The sequence below is a fragment of the Solea solea genome, chromosome 15 (assembly GCF_958295425.1).
Source record: "Solea solea chromosome 15, fSolSol10.1, whole genome shotgun sequence".
Classification (NCBI taxonomy): domain Eukaryota; kingdom Metazoa; phylum Chordata; class Actinopteri; order Pleuronectiformes; family Soleidae; genus Solea; species Solea solea.
The window spans coordinates 8,652,297-8,674,042 of record NC_081148.1 but is presented as its reverse complement, the minus strand read 5'-3'; the positions used below and the strand labels follow the sequence as shown (position 1 = coordinate 8,674,042).

At 41.2% G+C, this 21,746-nt stretch overlaps 1 protein-coding gene across 1 annotated transcript in view; it reads left to right on the top strand.

Moving 5' to 3' along the window:
* The first annotated feature begins 15,633 nt into the window (after positions 1-15,633).
* The window catches only part of LOC131474441 (homeobox protein Meis1), an 81,783-nt gene continuing 75,670 nt past the window's right edge, over positions 15,634-21,746 (top strand). The window contains exons 1-5 of the mRNA XM_058652294.1: positions 15,634-16,352; positions 18,147-18,367; positions 19,479-19,620; positions 19,919-19,969; positions 20,501-20,551. Coding sequence (XP_058508277.1) covers positions 16,341-16,352; positions 18,147-18,367; positions 19,479-19,620; positions 19,919-19,969; positions 20,501-20,551 — 477 coding nt within the window. The 5' untranslated portion in view covers positions 15,634-16,340. The remainder of the gene's footprint in view (positions 16,353-18,146; positions 18,368-19,478; positions 19,621-19,918; positions 19,970-20,500; positions 20,552-21,746) is intronic.

Genomic DNA, 21,746 nt, shown 5'->3' with positions numbered 1-21,746 from the left:
CTTCTATTTGCCAAAAGTTTGAGGCTTACAGAAATATGAAACTGTTTTTCTCTCTCCCCCTCCTCCCCTCCTCATTCACTTCATCTGTCCGGTTACCAAATCCATCCATTAAATAAACAAAGAACTGAAAGTGATTAATAATTTGGCACTGGGATGGAAAATAAAATAAAAAAACAAAAAAAAAAACTTGATGTTGGTTTTGGTTGATATACAACAGGCTTTTCCAACACAGTGAGAAAGAAACACTGTAAACAAGCATCGCCGATTAGAAATAACATGCAGTGGTTAAATACTTAGACTTGGTTTTCTTTGGAATTTGTCAGACTGGGGACAACATGGTCATGCTAAAGTGTGTAAATAAAAGAGTTTTGATTGTGTACAGAGCAAAAATGCAGAGGGGTGAGGCAAGGCTTATCGTGCTTGCGGGGATTTATTTAGGTTTTGGGTGAAAAAGTAAAAGTTAGAAAGTGTATACATGCTTAAGAGGCATGATATTCTCCCCCTCCACTGATCTCCTTATCCTTCCTTAGCCTCCCTAAGTGGTATGGACGTGCACACACGCACACACACACACACACACACACTGTGACTGTCTCTCCGCTATTGCTGGATGAATCTCCTGTGAACCTTGCCAGCCTCCCTTTGCCTGAGATGTATTTACTCATAACAAGGGCTTAGGCCAATAAGAATATATGGTGATTTATACTGTGACCAGCAGGGGATTGTGTTGCCCTGATGCATCTGATGCATTTTACACTTTGCTTAACTCTGACAACTCCGTGGATAAAATCCCCCATTTGCACCAATCCCGTCTCCGCCTCCTCACAACTCTGCACAGAGCAACAATGAAACAAAGTGGGACTTCACCTCAATAAAGGATGTTTTCACAAACTGCTTACACCACTTCTAAGTCAGATATACGGGGAATGATGGTGAATTTACCTCATGATATCCCTGGAGATCACACACTGAGACGGTAAGAGTGAAAGTATCAGGTAATGAAAAACAAGCGCATCCGTCGTGTGAGTAAGTGCCCCTAAAACAATATAGGTTTATGTTCAAGTATAAGCCATTCCCCTGGTTGCTGTAGTAATTATGATTGTCATCTGGTAAGGCAACAAAAAAAAGAAAAAGAAAAAGGAATTTAAAGTGTGGAAAGCTGTTTGTTGCTCATTTTGAAATGACAGGCAATGACAGGTCGGTTTCTTTTAATCATGACCACAAACCTAAAGCAAATGGTGAGTGTTGTATGATGGAAGTCCCCTAATCTAATTCTAATGTACAACGTATCCTGTGTTGTCATTTTAGCCCAAACCACAATGTTTTTCCTTAAACCTAAGTTGTTTTGGTTTTTAAAACTAAGCTAAGAGTAACGACATAATCCTAAAATTAATAAAGGCGCCAGGTCAGAAAAAGATCAAATGTATCATTCTGGATTGCAAGAACTTTTTGATCATCTACCTTTTTTCTTTAAGTCTGAAAAACATGAACATTATAAACCAGGTTCCAGTTTCTAAAATGCAAACAAAGCACTTTTGTAGTCAAATCTGCTTTACACTACAGTTTTGCCATTCACCCACAGTGAGTTTTCTCTGCTTCACATTATTTAAAAAAAATAATATCTATCTTTATACTGTTAGCCTTATAAGACACGGGATTTCAGAATTTGAATTGTGGGTAATGTGAAATTGTAACTGTCATTATTGACTATTTTTCCACCAAACGATTGATCAATCACTCCACAATAAATTGAGAGATTTGACACTAACTAAGACAACCATAGCCCCGTTTAGACCTGGTATTAGCGTCCATCTGAACGCAGCATCCTGTGCATCCTGAACACATCCTCACATCCAGGCAGGAAACACATGTTTGGAGGAGGCATTAGACACAGTTGACAATCAAACACGTTGACATTGCAAACATCTGTACAGTCAGACATGTTAAAAACATGACGTGAAATAGCACAAGTGTTTGTTTGAATACAGGGCAGGGAAAAGCCAGATCCAATTGTAATGCTATCACAGGAGACACATTCAACTACATTTAAATGCATGTGATCAGATTACTCCGGGCGGTCTTAATGGGGCCATAGTTTCCACCACGCGTACATGGCCCCTAAATCTTTAGCTCGATACTAAACAGATTGTGTTATATGTAAAAATGAAACAAGCTATTTGTTTAAACATCACATGAAATTAATCAGCTAATACTTTTTTTTATATGGTCAAAAGGTAAGATTTTTTTTAATAGAAACCAAGTTGTAACCTCAGACAACCTGGCACTTCCTCTCAAGCAAACTTGTCTTCATTTAGCAGGATCACGCCGGCCAAACTTTCCAAATAGGATTGCGTTTTTGATATTATCCATCTACCTTCCCTGAAAGGTCAGGCAGAGTGTGCCCAAGTCATAACCCCCCCCCCCCCCCCCCCCCGCCATCTCATTATTTGAGCATCTCTCCAGCCGGTGGCAGGGGTGCAGTGCAGTGGAAATGGAATGATATATCGGAGGTGGTCAATAGTCAATCTATAATGACTGTGTTGTTGAGCTTTCATTTTAGAATAATTTATAACCCCTCTGATCAATAACTAATCTTGGGCATGGTCAGCACTGAAATGAAGAGGAGAATGATGATGGTGGGGTGAGAAGCTCTGCTGGAATGTGTGGGAAACTGATACTGACACACGCACACACACACACACAGACACACACCATCCGGCACGTAGACAGGTCCACCGAGGCATAAAGTAGATCATCACGAAACTTTAAAACTGAACTTTCTGGATGGGAAAGATTCTTCTTGTGTAACACTATAATAGTTTGGATTTAATTATTTAAGCAAAAAAATGGCACCCTCCGTGTTTCCTCTGTGTGTGTGTGTGTGTGTGTGTGTGTGAATGTTAAAACATCTGTGCATTTCCCACTGCCCTTTTATATGTGTTTTTTTTGTGTCCTTTTCTTTTATGTTTGTATGCACCTGTGTGCATGTATGTGAATGTGTGTGCGTGTGTGAGTGTTGGCCTGTGGAGCTGAGGGGCTGAACCCTCTGCCCTCAGATTAGCCCCTTGTTGATAGGATTAGGCTCTAATGACTGGGACTTGGAAGACAAAGGGAGTTTCTGCAAAGAGGCTTAGATATGGAAGAATTAGCAGCAACCTTCCATTGCTCTTTCTTTTTTCTCTTTCTTGCCTTTCTTTTGCCTTGCTCACTCCATCTTTCTGTCTTTATGACCTTTCCTCTCATTGTCACTGTCTCTTATAACACTGATGCTTTCTTCCAGCTGTCATCCAGTGGACAGCACATATGGCCACTCACACACACACACACACACACACCTGTCACAGTGTTAGAAATAGTGATACTTATGTCTGTAAATTTGGTTGTGAGAATGCTTCTGTGCATTTAAAGATTAAACATTCAATTTAAAGTTCAATTTCATAAAACACATAACAGTATAGTGCATTATTGCTGTGCCAGCGCACAGTCTGGATTCTGCTGGCATGTTATCAATTGTCATTGAGTCTGCATAAAAAATTCATTTTTCTCCTCATAAATTTTATATCTCTGTCCAAGTTTCTCACATGACAGAGCAGGCCATGTCCTTATGTAGCATTTATTTCTACAGCTGGTTCTACAGCTGGCTTTTCTAAAAATTCCTCTGTGTCCAACAGAGAGCCAGAGCATTCTACTTTTTTAATACATTAAAGAAAAATAAAACTTAACAGGAGCAGATGACAGTGAGCATCGAGAATGCCTTATACAGTATTTTAGCAGTCAGAATTCCTCATGCTCCAGAAAAGCCATCCAAATGTGAGCTCTTGGAGGAAGAATCAAACATCTTGAAGCCCTCTGATACAATGCAATGCCGTCGACTCGTCAGTACCCAACACGGCTGCAGTGCCAACAGATCTTGGGTTTTCTTTTTTGATAGTCGGCCTTATTAGCCTCTATGCTAAATGGTCTGATGCGCCAAGACCCTGCAAAGGTTCTAATTGCCCCGGTATCAGATGCTCTTGGAGAGGACACTTCAGCTGAGACGCAACACAACAACAGCAAAAGAGAGGGATTTAGGAGATTTTCTGCCAGCTTACGTAAGAGGAGAGGAGAACGGCTCCTTCTGGTTGGAGATGAGAGGCTGCATGTGTTTGTGTGCATGTGCAAAGATAAAACCATAGGGGGGTGAACCATTAGCGGACTATTGCTCAATAAGCCTTGGTATTTTAATTTGGAGCAGAGCGCGCGCGTGTGTGTGTGTGTGTTGTGTTTGGAAAATCGTATGAGTAGCAATGCAGGGCCGTGTCAGCGATGCCAGTGGAGAGGGAAAGAAGCAGCGAGGGGAGAATGGTGAGGCAGCGATAAATAAAGGAGGGCGGGGTGGACGTTGAGATTTGTTCGGGAAGTCATGTATGGGTGGTGTGAGTGTGTGGAGCAAGTGTTGGTTTACTGATCCCCAGCTGGGCTCTAATCCAGCTGACTTTCATAAACCTGACTGGGCAAAGGAGGCAAAAGCGCTGGCATTAGCACGAAGGAAGCGCCATGAGTTTGTCCACAAGCCAATCTCCTGCCAACTTTAATCCACTTATTCAACTGTTTATTCTGTTTCAGTTTCTTGCAGAAGTCGTTTATTAAAAGAGAAGGCCTTATCCGTGTCAGTCAACATATATATATATATATATATATGTGACATTACAAATAAACTGAATTATTGTGGTAGTCTTAACTAAAACTTGACTCGGTAAACATTGTAGTCCGACTGAAAATGCACTAAATCAAATTTCTGAAAGTAGGACTGACCCAGTATGGTGGGGAGTCAGACTCAAACTGGTCAATGGAAGCTATGTGTGTACTTTACACGTATAATAAAAGCCCTGGAAATAGAAGGAAAAACAAGACATAATATAGTGAGGTCTCGGCACATGGAACATTTTTTTTTTGGATTGACGAGGAGATCGAGTTTATGCTCTGCCTGCTCAAAGAATTTAATTAAGTTCATGAATGGTAGAAACAGTTGCGCTCGACATGCTAACATTTAGCCAAAGTTTTATTCAGTGACGCAATAAGCAGGATGCATCTGTAGGCTAACTGCTACCAAGTTGAAATGGAGCATATTGCCGCCTAGTGTAGCAGAGGTGGATCAATAAATCAATTCCCCGCTAGTGTTTGTATGCTGAGAAAAGGACGGTGGTCCAATTAAATGGCGCAGTTGTTACAACTGCAGCTCGACTTAATTGTGCATGAAAACCTACTGACTATTACAGTTTTATCAGCAAAGGATGTAAGTGACCTACTCTCCTTTAAAAACAACTGGAGGGTGTTTAATTTTGCACTTTTAATTACTTTCTAATAGCCTTCTCTCATCTCATTTTACAGTAAAACTGTCCCAAATATTCCTGGAAATGTAATAAAACGTGCATAATAGGTGACTAATTAGCAGACTAATTTGGCCTGATGTGTTAATACTTTGCTTTGGTTCTCGGTGAGCAGTTAAAAGCCTGGATGTGGAAGTGGGATCTGTGAAGCAGCCTCAGTGCACATGTCAGACACGGTCACATGCCAAATCCTCAAAGCCAAATCAATCGCGTTCCCAGTGTAATAACAGTGACATCATGCCGTTTTCCCAACTATTCCCTGAGTTATGTTGAGTCCAATTTGCCCTAAAATGCTTACATACATACGTACAAAGGTACAAGGGCACACACACACACACACACACACACACACACTTCTCCCCTGCGTTGTACACACACAGCCTGTTGGCTTTTATCTTCCACCGGCCAGTAGATGAGAACCATATGCAGCCGCTGTGCAATTATAGTGTGGTGAATTGATAGAACAACGAGAGGGCGTTTAAACTGAGCAGTAAATGCAGGTAAGGCCCTTTATTAAGCCAGATCAGGTTGCACTGACTTTGTCAGTCAGAGACTGAGGCTCTTAAACGGGGCTGCGAGTGTGTGTTTGCATGAATTTGACGATACATAACGTCGTGGTACGCGTATCAGGGGAGACTTGAACTTTTCTTGAGGAGTGCTCAGTAACGTGCACCCTCAGTGTGACCGTCTGCAACAACACGTGCACGCATGCACGCAATTTAGCTTTTCTGAACGTCGGACGGAAATCGCATGTGATCCGTAATGGTTTTGGACGTGCGACCCCACCAGAGTCTTTTCTACTGCCTGATAGGTCAAAGGTCAATCTCTAAAATGTTTATGTGCTGCCTTGTGATGTGGACTCTCACGGGAGACTGAGATTAACCCGTGCTGCCCCTGAAACACAGGTATAGATTTATATTCCCACAGGTAGAAAAGTAATATTTTCGCACATGCAGATAAAAAAACAACAACAAAGTAATGTCAGATATTTTTTTGGTTATTTGTAATTAATAAAAATAAGAAGTAGGGCTGACCGACTCTGATAAACAATGCCATTAAGAGTATTAATTGTTTAATACTTGATTGTTGTATGTTTGCTTTGCAAATAATAATAAAAAAGTAATACATTCATGTTAGAAACAATTTACATCTGTACTTCCCATTCTTGCATTAGAATATAAAGTCCATAAAGGTCCAGAAAACCAATTCCTTTTTAATATATAACAATAAACAACTCCGCCCCTAAATGCTGCTAAATCCTACACACTGGTCCTTTAATGTTTTGATGCTGTCGTCTTGGATACATTTATTACACAATGAATATTGAGCTGGAGCAGACTTCACTTCTAAGTTAAGATATTTTCTCCAGCTGCAGATGTGTGTCCTGTGCAGTGAAAATTCATCACTTCACATGTAATACTTAATGTCAAGCTATATTCCACTGTTTGGTGAAAATGACAGGAACTAGGAACATAACCCCCTACAATGGAAGATCTGGTGGTTTGGTGGTGAGGAGCGAATCCAGGCACAGTGTAATCACCGCTTACATGTCAATTCACTCTGATTAACTCTGTCACTGTGTTTTTCCCCTTTCGGAAAGTGCAAGTGGTCAGCTGCCTCTGCTCTGCTCCTCTCTCTGCTGGATTACACAACTGTTTAGAGTCTGTTTTCCAGTCCAGTTATATTTATTCAAACGTTAATCTAAAATGAACTGATATTATATATATGTATATATATATATATATATATATATATATAACATATACCATGTAAAAACGTTTGCATTGTTTAAGACACAAAAGGAACCAAGTGATTGTTTTAATTGATATAATCTAATTTATAATAGATTTATTTTACTTTTTTTTTTAATTGTTGTGACAAAGATATAGCTAAACAAAGTTGTGTACATGTACGTGACAGAATGTGAAGAAATGACCCTGACTGAGATGATTTTTTAAATAAAATGAGCTTTTAACTTCAACAAAGTACTAAGCCAAACAAGTGCATTCATTGACTACCAAAACTGGAATAGAGAAAGCCGTGATGTATAGGAAGCAAATCACTTCATGGTAAAACATTTTCAGGGGCAGATCCTCTTCTGTCTGTGTTTCAAGGGTGAAATACGAAAAAAAAAAAAAAAAAAAAGTGGGAGGGAAGAATAATTATCTGAGACAGGTGTGGTATAATGTGTGATAAACAGAGGAGGAAAGAAAGAGCGAACAGAACAAAGAGTATAAAGATAGAAGTGTCAAACATTAGCGAGTGCCAAGTCGTCTGTTGTTGTCTTTTGATGGTTATGACACCTGCGATAATTAACAAAAGCTAACTGGAATAAATTCACAGCAAATTGTTACCTTGATTCTTTGACAGTTTGTACGTGAGTTTTAGACAAAAGCTTTTTCAGAAAACAAGTTTGTGTTTCAGTGTTTGGAAAAAAGAAACACTGTTTTTTTTTTTGGGTTTTACTATTATTACAAAGGAGCGGAGCAATTGCTTCCATTTACTGCAGCAAACGCCACAGTTAGTGCACAGCGGACGCTGTCCTCTTTACTTCACCGTGTCTCTGACATTTGTTGTTATGACAGGAATTTATGCTTTGAAAGCCTCTTTATTAGGATCCTGCGGAGTCGTACATAATACTACGGATCTTAGATGAGATGATGTGACCGCTGACCCTTTTATGAACTTCAGCAGAGATAACTTTGTTTAGGAGAGGTTGCTGTGGCTGTAGGTTCGCTAGCAACCGCTGCAGTCAATCAGTATGTTTGGTAATCTGATTCAGTGCTGCCAGGACGGACGAGTGCCCTGCCGCTGAACTGGAGTGCGGGTATCTGAGCTGACATGCTAAATGTTTGCCTTCAATTTCATCTCAACATTTTGGTAACTGATTAGAATTTATTTTGAAGTCCATTTCATAACGATTCTCAAACCTACCTTTCATCTCAAGCGTATCCCCCAAATTGTCTCTCGTGCTGTCGGTCTAATGTGAAGCCGAGCTGTGTTTGGATGAACTGCAGATCATTCAAACACTTGAAGAATGGCACACATTTAAAATATGTTCAATGCTTGTCTGGCTGTTTTCAGAACTCTTTTAAGGGTCTGTTATTAGTTGTTTTTGTTTAAATCAGTAGCAGCCTTAGGCCTGGGTACATGTCAGATGTGATATCTCAGTCCTTTTTGCACAGCCCAGGTCAAAAATAAGAGAGCAGCTTTTACTTTACGCTGTCCTCACCTCGTGAATGCAACACAACCTCACATTTACCTCCACCAAGGCATTTATATTTTTATCAGAGTTTGTCAAAGTTAAAAACGGACTGGGATGTCGGTTATGGCTCAGAGATGCTTCAGTTTAAGCCTTGGCAGAGGTCTGTGCTCTCTGAGTGCTTTCTCTTATTTCAAATTACACTGGGTTTTTTTTTCAGCTTTGTGTTTATATTTATTTCAGATCTTTGGTTAAACTGATGTGAGATGTTGGTTGTGCTTGTGTTTTGCATATTTTGTGAATTTTAATGTTACTGTACATCACTATGTTCTTTCTAAAAGTGCTACATAAACAACATTGGATTGGATTTGACTTAACTGATATGTTTTGCCAGTTAATCCCAAAATAAATAATAAATAATAATAAAATGATACACTTATTGTACAGTGGGGTTAATATCTGATTTGACTTGATTTTGACTTCATTAAATAGGATATTTTTGATCTCTACCCTACTGTATTAATTTTATATTTTTAGCATGTATTTATGAATGCCCCTTTAGTGAAACCCAGTGATTCAATCTGTAAACTGTAGTCGAACATGCCTGTCAAAGTTTGACCTGAAACATGATACACTGCATGTGTATTGGCAAATATTTAATTAGCTATTAACTTTTCATAAGGCGTAACTCAATCAAAGAGGCAACAGCAACCGCTCGAGTCTTCATCACCTTCATTGACACACGCGAATATTGCACAGTGGCTTTTTTGGTGCTTGTTTGTGTGTGTGTGTGTGTGTGTGTGTGTGTGTGTGTGTGTGTGTGTGTGTGCGTTACAACTGCACTTTCATTGTGACCATGTGTTTACTGCCGACTGGGAGATGCAGATCAGCCACAAGCTAAACGTTGGTCGTGGTAAAGGTTTTTATATTCTACCAGCCACTTTGGAAAGAAACCGGCCATCATGTGGAGGAATGGTTTCACTCTGAGAAGCATTAAAAAAATGCCATGTGGTACATTCAAGCTGTAGAATTCCTGTAAAAATAACAGTCTCTTTGCTTTATTTTACTTTTCATCTGAACTTAAAAGGAAACATCCATGAAAACACCCTGTAGGAGGTTTTTTTTCTTCTTTTTTCAAAACTGTCTTGAACTTAAAATAAACTGAGTAAATGGTGTACAAAATAAATGTTCATGTGCATATTAATGATTTTGGACTTGCCTTCCTTGTCTTTTTTAAAGCAGAATCTTATTTTAATGATTTAGTATAAGAACACATCTTCAGTGTATGAAGTTGTGTTTGACTGCCGAAGCTACATTATTGAAATATTGATCTTTGCACGTCAGCACACACATCCAACACAGACTCTGTGATACATTTAGCATCAAAGCTCTTCATATGACTCACTTATTGCTGATGTTGTCCTACTGGGTCTGCTCATTTATTACCACTAGGCTATGCTGTGCTCCCAGGCCACTCTCCACTCGAGCCTTAAACTCACACCCATCCAGGGAAAGATGAGTCTTCACACCTCTTCTGCAGCTGTCCCTCAATCCTCCCATCCGATTGCCCCTGGTTTTTCCCCCTCCTGGTTTTAAAGCCCGGCTCCGACACCCAGCTTTTTCCAGTCCTCATCGTCAGCCTTCATCTTCCCACTTTACCGCTTTCCTATTTTCTCACTTTCCCTCCCTCCATCCCTCCTTCCCTGTATGTCTTTCTCGCCAAGGTGCTGATCAATTCACAGTCTCCATGGAGGTGTGACAACCACTTCCACCCTCTCCCATTCACCCACTGCCACCCTTACCCCTCCACCCTGCGTGGTGTGACTGGCCGACATGAGACACCCTCACCCGAAACCTTCACCCCTGGATTTTTTTGGGGGGAGAGAAGCATTTAAGTGATCATGATGACGACAGTGATGATAATGATGATGATGGTGGTGGCTGCAATAATCTCTCTACCTCTCAACGTCTCTTTCTGTCCTCCTCTGTCCTCTCTCCTCCTCTCTTATAGCACAAGTGTCTGTGACACCATTAGCTCACCTGAAATAATAGCACTGGTGCCAAATGTTGCTAGAAGGGGAGGGCGAAAGACCTTATGGGAGAGAGAGAGAAGGAGACAGAGAGGTAGAGGGAGGATGAAAGAGGTGTGTGTGTGTGTGTGTGTGTGTGTGTGTGCGTGAGAGAGAGAGAGATGGTGGTGTATCTGTTGGGTTAATTCAGACTCAGCAGCCTTTCAGAGTAAAAGTGGAGCTGCTGACCTGGTGGTCAGTGGCACAATGTGAAAATTGACTGGCAGCGTTGAGCACAGTTATTACAGCAGGCCTCCGTGTGTGTCTGTGTGTGAATGTGTGCATTAATAGGTCTATATCTGCCTATTTTCACAGTTCTCGCTCTACAGCAAAGCAGCTGTTGATCACATATGTATCTATAGGTGTGATGCAGCGGTGTCAGTGTCGCTGTCACATCCACGCAGCTCCTCTGTCAGTACTTTGTGGTCCTTTATCGTGAAGCCACATGTTTTACATTAATGCAACACCTACATAATAACTGTTCAGAGAAAGGGCAGCAGACCCCCCCCCCCCACCCCCACCCCCATTTTTTCATTTTAGAAGTAAACTGTAAATTACTCTCCTTTTTCTCACGTTCAAAAATGTAGTTTGACACAACGCTTTTAGCAAAGAAGTGTTTCTTAAGAGGCTGTTTATTTGCAGATAGTATTTGATCATCACTCTGAACATCTCAAAGGTCATTTGTAGTTATAAAATAAATAAATAAATGCAATTCACACTACACATTAACAAATATTTTGTGAATCAAGAACATTTAAATAAAGCTTCCAATTACAATAAAAAGCAACACACCAGCAAGACGCAGTAATATGATTTATTTGTTTAATAATAAACAAAGACTATGGAAAATATGGCAATTTAGAGGTCAAACAGTACACTTAGAAGAGGAAAGTGAGAAGTAAATGAGGGAAAAAGACTCGCTGTGAATTCATGTTTATTTCTTATCCATGATTATCTGAGCAGAGTTTCTTCCTCTGCGTCTCTGCACAACATGCAGTTTCCAACAGCGCCGGTAGAAGGCGCACATGATTAAGCATTAATGTGTGTGGGAGACGAGTTCATATTAACATTTTGGCCAAACGGCAGGATCCAGCACAAGTGAACACTCCCAGAGGAAAGTTAGGATTCATAAAGGGTGGGGGGGAAATGAATACTGCGATAGTTTATTTCATTATCTTTAGATTACCTTATCTGTAATTCTACAACATTAATGATGATTTCAGTGCCATGCTATTGTCTCCCGAGGTATTCATTTAATTTTTTTTTTTTTTTTTTTTTAAACCATCACACTTTGTCACAAGTATCTTCCTGATAGAATAATTTAGTGTAATATGTAAAAATAATTTAGGTGACTAAAGTTTCATTAATTAGTAACCGATGCCATCACCAGGATTTGTATTTTATCTGTGTGTGTTTTTCTTCTTTTACAGCGTATACGTGCATAGTTGATATTGCAGCTCATTACAAACACCTTTTAAGACTAATCTCCACGAACAAAATTGTATGGGGTTATTTTTCTAACAGACCGGAGCTCGCAGCTCCCAAACGCACCCTAATGAATCCTGATGATTATTCTGACAGGCGATAATATACTAGTAGTTTTATATAATTAGATCTGCTGTGAAAACTTTGCAGCAGGTCCAATCTGCGTCTGTCTGCCTATCTGTCTATGAGCTGCAGCGGTGACACGAAGCACAGAGGCTCACTGGCCTTTGCTGCAGATCCCAACACGTCTGTGCGCAGAGCTGCGGGGCTGCAAAAAGTTTGACCTCAGTTTGACTCTTTAGGATGCCAGTTGTTCCTCGTTTTTTTTTTGTTATGTTTTTTTTTCTCCTTTTCTTCTTTCTGTCTTTAAAAACAGCCATGCACGGACAAGCAGGGTCCAGAACACAGGCGGTCACAAAGAGTGGGACACTGATTCAAATCTTTTGACCTCAAGCTGTTTTTGCTTTTAAATCTGCACTGACTTAAAAAAAAAAAAAAAAGAACAATGTTACATTTTTTTAACAGTATTTATAAGCTAAATTTCTCTGATTGAAGAATAGCCTCTGGTGACTATAAAATGTGTCGTGTAACAGATTAAATAAAACTCATGTCAGACACTGGATTTCTGCACAGAAACAACAACAACTCGTCTTTGTCTCCACAAAGCTACGTGAAGTCAGGGCGCACAGGCCATCTAATGACGCTCTCATTTGTTTCGGCCAGTCAAACATGCTGTCAATTTGCATTCAGCCGTTTGAAAGTAATACCTGCTGATTTTATTGAAACGACTTAAAGCATTACCGTCAACGCAAAGCGGATTAAAGAGAAATGACCGTGTATTCGGCCCCCCCTTCTGCTCTCCTTCAGGATGCCAAAACGCGCTGACCCTCACGAAAAAAAGCAACTCGGGGAGAGAAAGTGTAGCTCCCGTTTGCTTTTATAGACGCTAATTGAAGCACCTTAATTGCTTTATAATGCCAGAGTAGTTATTTTACAGTGGGAAGGCGCTGACGTGATCTCCTTTCATGTTCATTTAGTCTTGCTTCTCTCTCAGATTTAGTGTACCTTGTGTTTTGTGGTGGACTGGGTTGGCTAATCCTGTTTGAGCACAAATGTAGCACAAAGTGGATTAAAAACGTTTAGCTTCTCCTTTGATTAAAAAAAGAAAAAAGACAACAATAACTCTCCCTGGAGAAAATATCATAAAAGTAAGAAAAATTTGTTGTTTAAATTATTTAACATGTCATAAAATTATTAATCAACGGAGGAGCCTTCTACTCACCATTAAATGACTTGGATTAACAAACTCGGCGGCCACAGTCACACAGCATATATTATTTGGTCCGGTATTTTCTGTGCGTAAAAGTCCGTGCGTCCTGCATGCGCGCGGCTTTCTGGCATCTGTGCTCATGTGTCCGCGCGCCCCCGGACTGACTGCACGCGGGAGGCATCGATATAGTTATATTATGCCTTTAAAATTGTCCCATCGGATCCCACCGCTGCGAATTTTGCCAAAGGAATCACCGCCGAATGTGTGAAGCCGCATTATCATGTTGTGACACCGTTCCTGGCACCGGGGGGCAGATGATCGATGACTGAACGCGCGGTGAAAGAAACCCCCCCTCATTCAAGCAGACTGTCACCGACCAGCAACATCTTCCATGAGTATATAGTCTCTGGATAGGGTGGCTCTTTTATACACTTTTCATTCATGTGTAATTAACTGGGAAATTGATTCCAAAAAGGTTGGATAAGCAATCTAAATAACAAGCACCACGAGAGAGAAAACACAACAATAAACAAACAAAAACTATTTGGAATACCTTAAAAATATTCAACTGGACACACTATGCGTGTTCCCTAAAATGTCCAGGCAACTTTTACAAACACTTTTATATGCTTTGGAATATCTTTCATAATTTGACATAGTTTATCTTTTCTTAATTACATTTTTGTCATCAGCTAAATTAAACTAGATTTATTAGGCCTTATTTCCCAGCGATGAATCAAACGATTTAATTAATGAATCCACATTAACATCCACACTATTGGCTCATTGTGTTGTGACTTTCCTTTGGGGGGATTTTAAGAAATCAAGTTGCCTTTCCTTTCAATTAAAACATGTATTTTAAAAGCCTCATTTTGAACTTTAAGTTCTTATCACTTTTCACCAAACTTTTACAATCTCTGCTTTAGAGACCAAGGAACATACAAGTGGACTATAAAGAGGCAAACATGGGAATTAAAAAAGATAGAAAGAATGCAGATTACAGCATCTTTATGAGTGTGAGATTATGCTTGTGAGTGCATTCGGTATAAGAGTAATGACAATTGGTGTGTGTGTGTGTGTGTGTGTGTGTGTGTGTGTGTGTGTGTGTGTGTGTCAAGGTAGTACATTTCAACAATCTGCAGAAAGAATCTGACGGGAAACGCAGAGAGCGCGTGTGTTTTTTCTGCTTTTCTGTTCTAGGACGATGTTTTGTTTTGCGCCTTCCCTCAAATGTGGCCTATAACCGATCAATCAGCCCCGGATCGATAATGTGGGGAGCCAATAGGGGGCTCCCATCTCTGTGCCTCTCTGCCATTGGACAGCCCGGGCAGACTGGAGCGACCCATTCAGCGCTACTGCGGGGGAGAGCGGGGTGGACTGACATGAGAGTGACACAAGATGCTTTGAAAAACAGCATTGTTATTATTATTCAAATGTATCATTTACACCGTAATCTAGTAGAACAGTAAAGACAAATTGCATTACTGTCGGATTGAAAACAATCAATTATAATATAAACAATGCGTCCAAATAACTTGAAGTAAAGTAGCACGTATTATTGTGTTTACTATGACGTACTTTTGGAAACATTTAAGCCAAATAGTTCATCTTTTAAATCTTGCACAGGCTGAAACAAATGGACTGTCGGTTTGTAAACGTTGATAATAAGCTGCGAGAATCGCACAACCTGCAAGACAGGATTTTTGGCTGCAGTGTACAGTCTACAATTCATGCAGACATGACGTTGACAGCCTATCAGAGGCCTGGGGTGGCTACACTCTTTTGGTTTTAAGATTTATAATGAATAAAAAGTAGATAGGATGTGATTGAATGTTAAGATAAAACAAGTCAATTCCTCAGAAAAACCACAAATAGAGAGGCTATTTGATAACGTCTCCGGTTATGTCACATCAAGGTTGAGAGCAGGTTCAGTAAGTCTGGAAAATAAACAGTTTACGAGCGGAGAAGTGGATCCCGAAAGCGTCATCCCCGAAGTTCAGGCGTTTTCCCCAGTGATTACAGAGTCCAGAGTGAAGAAGAGCTCACTTCATGATGATGAGACATGAAGCTGGAGTCCAAGCTGGATATTTAGTGTTCATCCCCGTCTTCTTCCAGCTCACAGTGCGACTGGCTGGGCTCGCGGATTACTCCCACCCCCCCTCCAGTGCGCACGACTTGCTGCAGCCCGGTGCGTTGTGTAAGACGCGACCTGTTATGGCCACCACTACTTCCGGGTTTCAGCAGTCTGGTCGAGATCCTCCTCTCCTCCTCAGCTCAACACACACATCCATTGTACACAAACGGGCAGGCGGCTCACGCATACACACGCACTCAGACACATCCGCTCACACACACATACGCGTACGCACACACGCGCAGCATCGATCGTGGCTCCTTTAAGAAAGCCTAAGCCAGAATTATCACCCCACCTCCTCTTGATCTGCTCTAGACGCTTTTGCATAAGAAAATCAAGCCGGGAGCCGAGAGTGATCAAAGAAAACGAGAGGAGAGGCTGCTTCATTTTTTAACTCTGATTGTGACCATTAACGTTGAGGTGGTGCCGATCCCGTGGAGACGCGCGTCGGACCATCATTCATCCGGTACTTTTGACAAGCCGTCGCGCTTTGACTGACAGGCGGAGTGACAAAAAGCCATGAGAGTCGCCACTTCTGTTTGAGGGGCTTTTTCATTTTCACCCTGGTTTTGGAGAAGGAGTCCCGCGCCGCTGCCCCGAGGATAGCCGAGGACCTACTCGCCGCGCCTGGGCTTTGCTTGCGCAGAAAAGCGGGGGACTGGCTTCACCGTTCCGTGTGGAAAACAGCATTCGGGATTTTGGCTGACACCGCTTCCCATTTATTTGGATTTTCTTTCTTCATTTCGTCTCCACCCTGGCCGCAGAGGGGATTTATCTAAACTGAAAGGACGACCAGGGAGTGAGGAGGGTTATGGCGCAACGGGTATGTAGGGCAATCCCCCCTCAAAAAGTTTCTCCAAGTCTAACTGTGCTTGAATGCAATCCTGCGCTGTAACGTGGCTTAATGACACACAACCCCGCACGGACACGCACTCACGGCGAAACTTTTTCTACCGTCCTGCTGCTGACACATGGAAACACAGTTTCATGTTTGTCGTCTTTTTGGCACGGTATTACGCGCGGACGCGCTAGTTTTGCTCCACGTACCGGCCCATCGAGGGACAGTGGGAGCGTGATCATATCTCACATCGGCTATGTTTCTTAGATTAGTTATGACAGGCCAGTTACTGGAAGCAAAATTGGGGGAGGGCAGAGAGGCAAAACAAATATGCGCATTTCTCCTCTGACTGCACTCAAGATTTCACTTCAGCGCAACATTTATGAACAAAACAATACAAAACAAACAAACAACAATCCCAATTTCAGCATCACTTCAGCGTCACCCGTCGGCTTTGCATGGTGCAGTGTGCTTAAACACACAATATTTGCATAATGTCAGCGAGGGAAATTTTTTAAAGTAATGAGGTGATGACAAACGCTTTGATTCATACACTGCAGGACAGCTCAGATCCTCGCGCGGGCAGTAAACAGTGTATAAGCAGAGAAGATATTAGGGACACACTGGGCACATTTAGCTGCTTGGTTTGACACCGAGGCTGCACCACGCTGGGGTTTACACCTCTCTGCCTTTAGGGTCCAAATGCTCAGCTTTAAGTGAGAATGCTTTTCTACTCTTTCCACTTGTTTGTCACTTCCAGAGAGCACCATTAATAATTCAAGAACCTCTTTTTTCCTAAGAGTTAAAGAGGCAGACATGAAATATGAAATTTATTCCAGCACAAACAGACCTGAGTTTAGGATTTCTGCGTTATAATGAACCAGCAGTTTTTAATAACTACGTTTTTAATAACTAAACTAAACAACAGAGACGAGGCTAAAAAAGTGAGAGGGAAATAAAAGTTTGAATATTAGTAGCTGTGGTTTAACACTGTCCCAAGCACGAGTTTGCTTGCTTTTGCTGCATACACTAATCACAGTGTGCTTTATAGGTAATAACATGCTGCAAAATTATGAGCCTTTAAAACGAGGAAACACTGTGTTCAACAGGTTTAAGACATTTGTTGTTGAACACAGTGAAAGCACAGGATACACGGTTTACAAAACCAAATTACTGCTTTTTAAAAAATAATATTATCATTATTATTATTATTTATTATAAAATTTGTAAAGCTATGTTGTTATAGTTAAACTATAATGTCCCAGTAAACGTGCATATGTTAAGTAATTCATGTTATTTATTTTACCTTTGAGCCACAAGTCTCAAATAAGCTGAGAGCAAAAACTAGTTTTTTCACGTCAGAATAAAAGCTACAGTTTTTTTTCTTCCCGTGAGCAATGTTATACTTAATAAAACCATCTCCACTCTGTAAAAAGTGTTTTTGAAAAAAAATAATATGTATAAAGATTTTAAATTGCTATTCGTGGCTTAGAGTATAAAATAATTACAACGCAGTCTCGTGCATTTGTAACAGGGCAGTTTGGTAAATTAGTGAAAATGTTAAAACGCGTCGACTAATTTGGAAAATTAATGAAACTATAGTTGCAACATTTTACCTTACTGATTGAAAAGACACGACTTTAAGTGTCACTTATCCAACTTTAAATAACTTTTACAATGTGTCCTGCCTTGCAGTGTTAAAAGTCATAATACAGTCAGAGTGTGTTGTATTCTTGTGCGTGTGTATTCACTGTGGACCCGCGCGTTTGTTGTGTGCAGTACGAAGATTTGCCCCACTACGCGATGGACGGTGTGGGCATCCCGACCACCATGTACGGAGACCCGCACGGCGCCCGGTCCATGCAGGCGGTGCACCTCAACCACGGGCCCCAGCTGCACTCCCATCAGTACCCGCACACCGCCCACACCAACACCATGCCTCCCAGCATGGGCTCCTCCGTTAACGACGCTCTCAAGAGAGACAAAGACGCTATATACGGGTAGGTGCAAGCAGCGGGGAAACCATGCACTCTGTGGCGGGCAGCCGTGGATGCACGTCCCGGAGGAGGGCAGTCAGGAGTAGGTTAGAGGAGGCAAAGTCAGCGCCGTTAGAGAAGAAAAGAAAGAAAAAAACAGCGGCTCATTGTCCGGGACAGTCCGGTGAAGTGTTTTTGTCCAACAAAGTGCTGCAGAGGTGCAAAGAAAGAGCGGTGCCGCACGAGGCTTTTGTTGTTCTTGAGTTTTTGCACAGTTTAACGTCAGCCATGATGTTTACCACATGGTTCTCACACTGACAACTGCACAAACAAAAAAAACCTGTGGAGGCTGCATGCCTCATGAATACACTGCAGTTTAATATTTCCCTGGAAATAAATGCTCATCAATTCATAATAATATTGAATTAACAATGTGGACTTTGAAAAAAAAAAAGGCAGGAATTCAGTTTGAATTTCTTTAAAATAAAAATAGAATAAAATAAAATGTCACTTTCTGAGATTATTTATAATTGAACAAAATATAATGACGACCTCTTTTTTATGATTTTAGTGAGCTGTGTTTAATGTGTCAGCTAAGTAAGAAAACAATATATATTCTAGCGATGTCGTTGATTATTTGTTTTATTATTAATTAAGTACATTTAAACTTTTACGCATTGTGCTTTCATGGTGGCGGAACATGCATCCCATCAACGGTTTCACCACATAATACGAAATGTTGACACAACTTTAGAAGGCACATATTTACTCTGGTGCCTTAAACAATAAATGATATACGCACGATTGCCACACACACACACACACACACACACACACGCACGTCCATAATCCAAACTGAGACCTGTGCAAGAAATAGTTTGACTGACTCTAAAGCATTTGTGCTATTAGTGAGCGCTTAGGTTTAATCACAGAAGTCTGTCCGCCCTTTGCAGCCCTTCTCTTTGCCTCTGCATAAATAAATTAAAATAGCACACAGGCTGCAGCAGCAGCAACAACAACAGTCCCCACGGGCGAGTTTCTGGAGAGTATGGCTGGCTAAATCTGGCCTGGAGTAGTCTTGACCCCGGCGCTGTTCTCTCTTGTGACATTGTTGTGTGTGTGTGTCTCCATGCAGGCACCCCCTGTTCCCCTTGCTTGCACTGATTTTTGAGAAATGTGAATTAGCGACTTGCACCCCCAGAGAGCCCGGGGTGGCGGGAGGAGACGTCTGTTCATCGGAATCTTTCAATGAAGACATAGCAGTGTTTGCAAAACAGGTCAGGAGTCTCTCTCTCTCTCTCTGCCTGTCTCTCTATCGTAAAATGTGCATGTTTGGGCTGGTTTAACTCTTAATACCTGCACGAACAATGTGCTGCAGTCTTGACTCATGTGCGTAAAGTTAAACCACAACAGCTAAAATAAAATAAAAAAGACATGCGTAAAATGTTTTGATTGGACACAGTGTGCTGGCTGTGCGTAAAACAGTGAACTTGTGTTTAATTATGCATCAGCCCTAACATGATAATAGTTCATATCCATGTGTTTTATGAATAAAATATGTTTTTTTGCTTTTAGATTCGGGCGGAAAAGCCTTTATTTTCATCGAATCCAGAATTGGATAATCTGGTAAGACACATGTATATTTTTTGATGTTACAAGTTAGATGTGACTACAGCTGCTACAGTATAATGGCGGGCTGTGCATTGGTGTCAGGGAACCATGTGGTGCTGAAAACTCACAGCCCCATTGGAGGTGATGTTCTTCCTTTTGGGGCTGTTTGATATCACGATGGCCCCGGGTTGTATCTGCAGATGCAGGACCGCTGTTTGACAGCTGTCGCAAACCTTTGAACTCTGCCTGGGTAGTTTTTTTTTTTTTTTCTTTTCAATTCATGCTTTTACTTTGTGCAGTTTGGTGCTTTGAATGTGTTATGAGACTAAGGTTTTCCTCAGCACTTGCAGATCTCTGACTTTATACTGTAGCGCCACTCTCCATATCGCAATAACCTCCAAGTTTAATATTAGTTCCACATAAAAATCTAATCACATGAATATTTTGTTCTGCCCTGCACCTACTTGTATTGAGGAAGACCATGTCTGTTTAATATCAAAAGATGTGAGCGGCTCATTTTTTTATATTGTTGCTTTAATTTTTCAGATGATTCAAGCAATCCAAGTTTTACGGTTTCATCTTCTGGAGCTGGAGAAGGTAATATTCTCTGTCCGGTGCACCACTTCAGACCTATGGGCTGTATTTGCATAAATGTATTTTTGCGAGTCGGTTATAATTAGCGTCAAAATCAATCATGGGGCCATTTTTCTTCCGCGTTTAATCACGACGCAAGCTGTTACAACTGGAACGGATATCTCTGTGCCCTGAAACTCCCGGCGTGCTTTAATGAAGTTTAATGTCGGCAGAAATTGCATGCAAGGTGAAACATATAGGCGAACTTTGTGGGTTTGTTTGAAATGATTCTTTGTGGAGGGCAAAAGGCCCCAGGCAGCCATCTGTGGACAGGAGGAGGAGTGGGTGTAAAACTCGGATTTGGCTCCGCGTCACATGTACTACAGTATCTCTACAGTCAATATTATCAGACCTGATGAAATCTGTATTAAGGGGAATATTTATGATTTACCTGATGGTTTCCTTAACTTTGACTTGCTCGTGCAGGACATTTAAAGTGGATCAGCTTTGTTTTACTGCTGCTGACATTTTTGTTTCTCCGCACTGGCAGCGATAAGCTCATGTAGTAGAAGAAATTAAACGGTTTACCTTAAATGTCAGTCAAGCGGGTCACACTCCTCTAATGGCCACTACCCGGGGCACTGATGATGAATTTAACACGGGTGTTGAGTGCGTTGTAGCCCCTGAGCCCCTCTTGTCACTGTCAATTCCCGACGATATCTCTATTTTGAGATGAAGTAGGGAGGAAAAAAAAAAACAGCAGTTTCTGTCACTGTCCGGCTGGAGCGCGCTGCTGCTGCTGCTGCTGCTGCTGCTGCTGCCGCGGCACGGCACGACTAGACACAGCCTGGAGGAATATGTGCACGGTCTCATTTTATGAGGAAAAATAACAAGAAACAACGTTTCTTTTTTTTTTGTCAGAATAATTCCATGCAATTTGAATATTTGACCAATATTCATGGATTTATCAAAACAACAGGCATGTCGTCACTGATTAGTCATTGCGTTTTAACTTCTATTACATTTAAATATAACATTTATAGGCTGTAAGTTACACGTTCGCTGTGATCAGATTTCAGATTATAAAAAAAAAATTCAAGTGGCTCCTTTTGCATGCCAAAGGTTGTGTGTGTGTGTGTGTGTGTGTGTGTGTGTGTGCGTATGTGTGCGTGCGCGCGCGTGTGTTAGAGATGGGATGGGGCGATGTTGTGGTTGCACA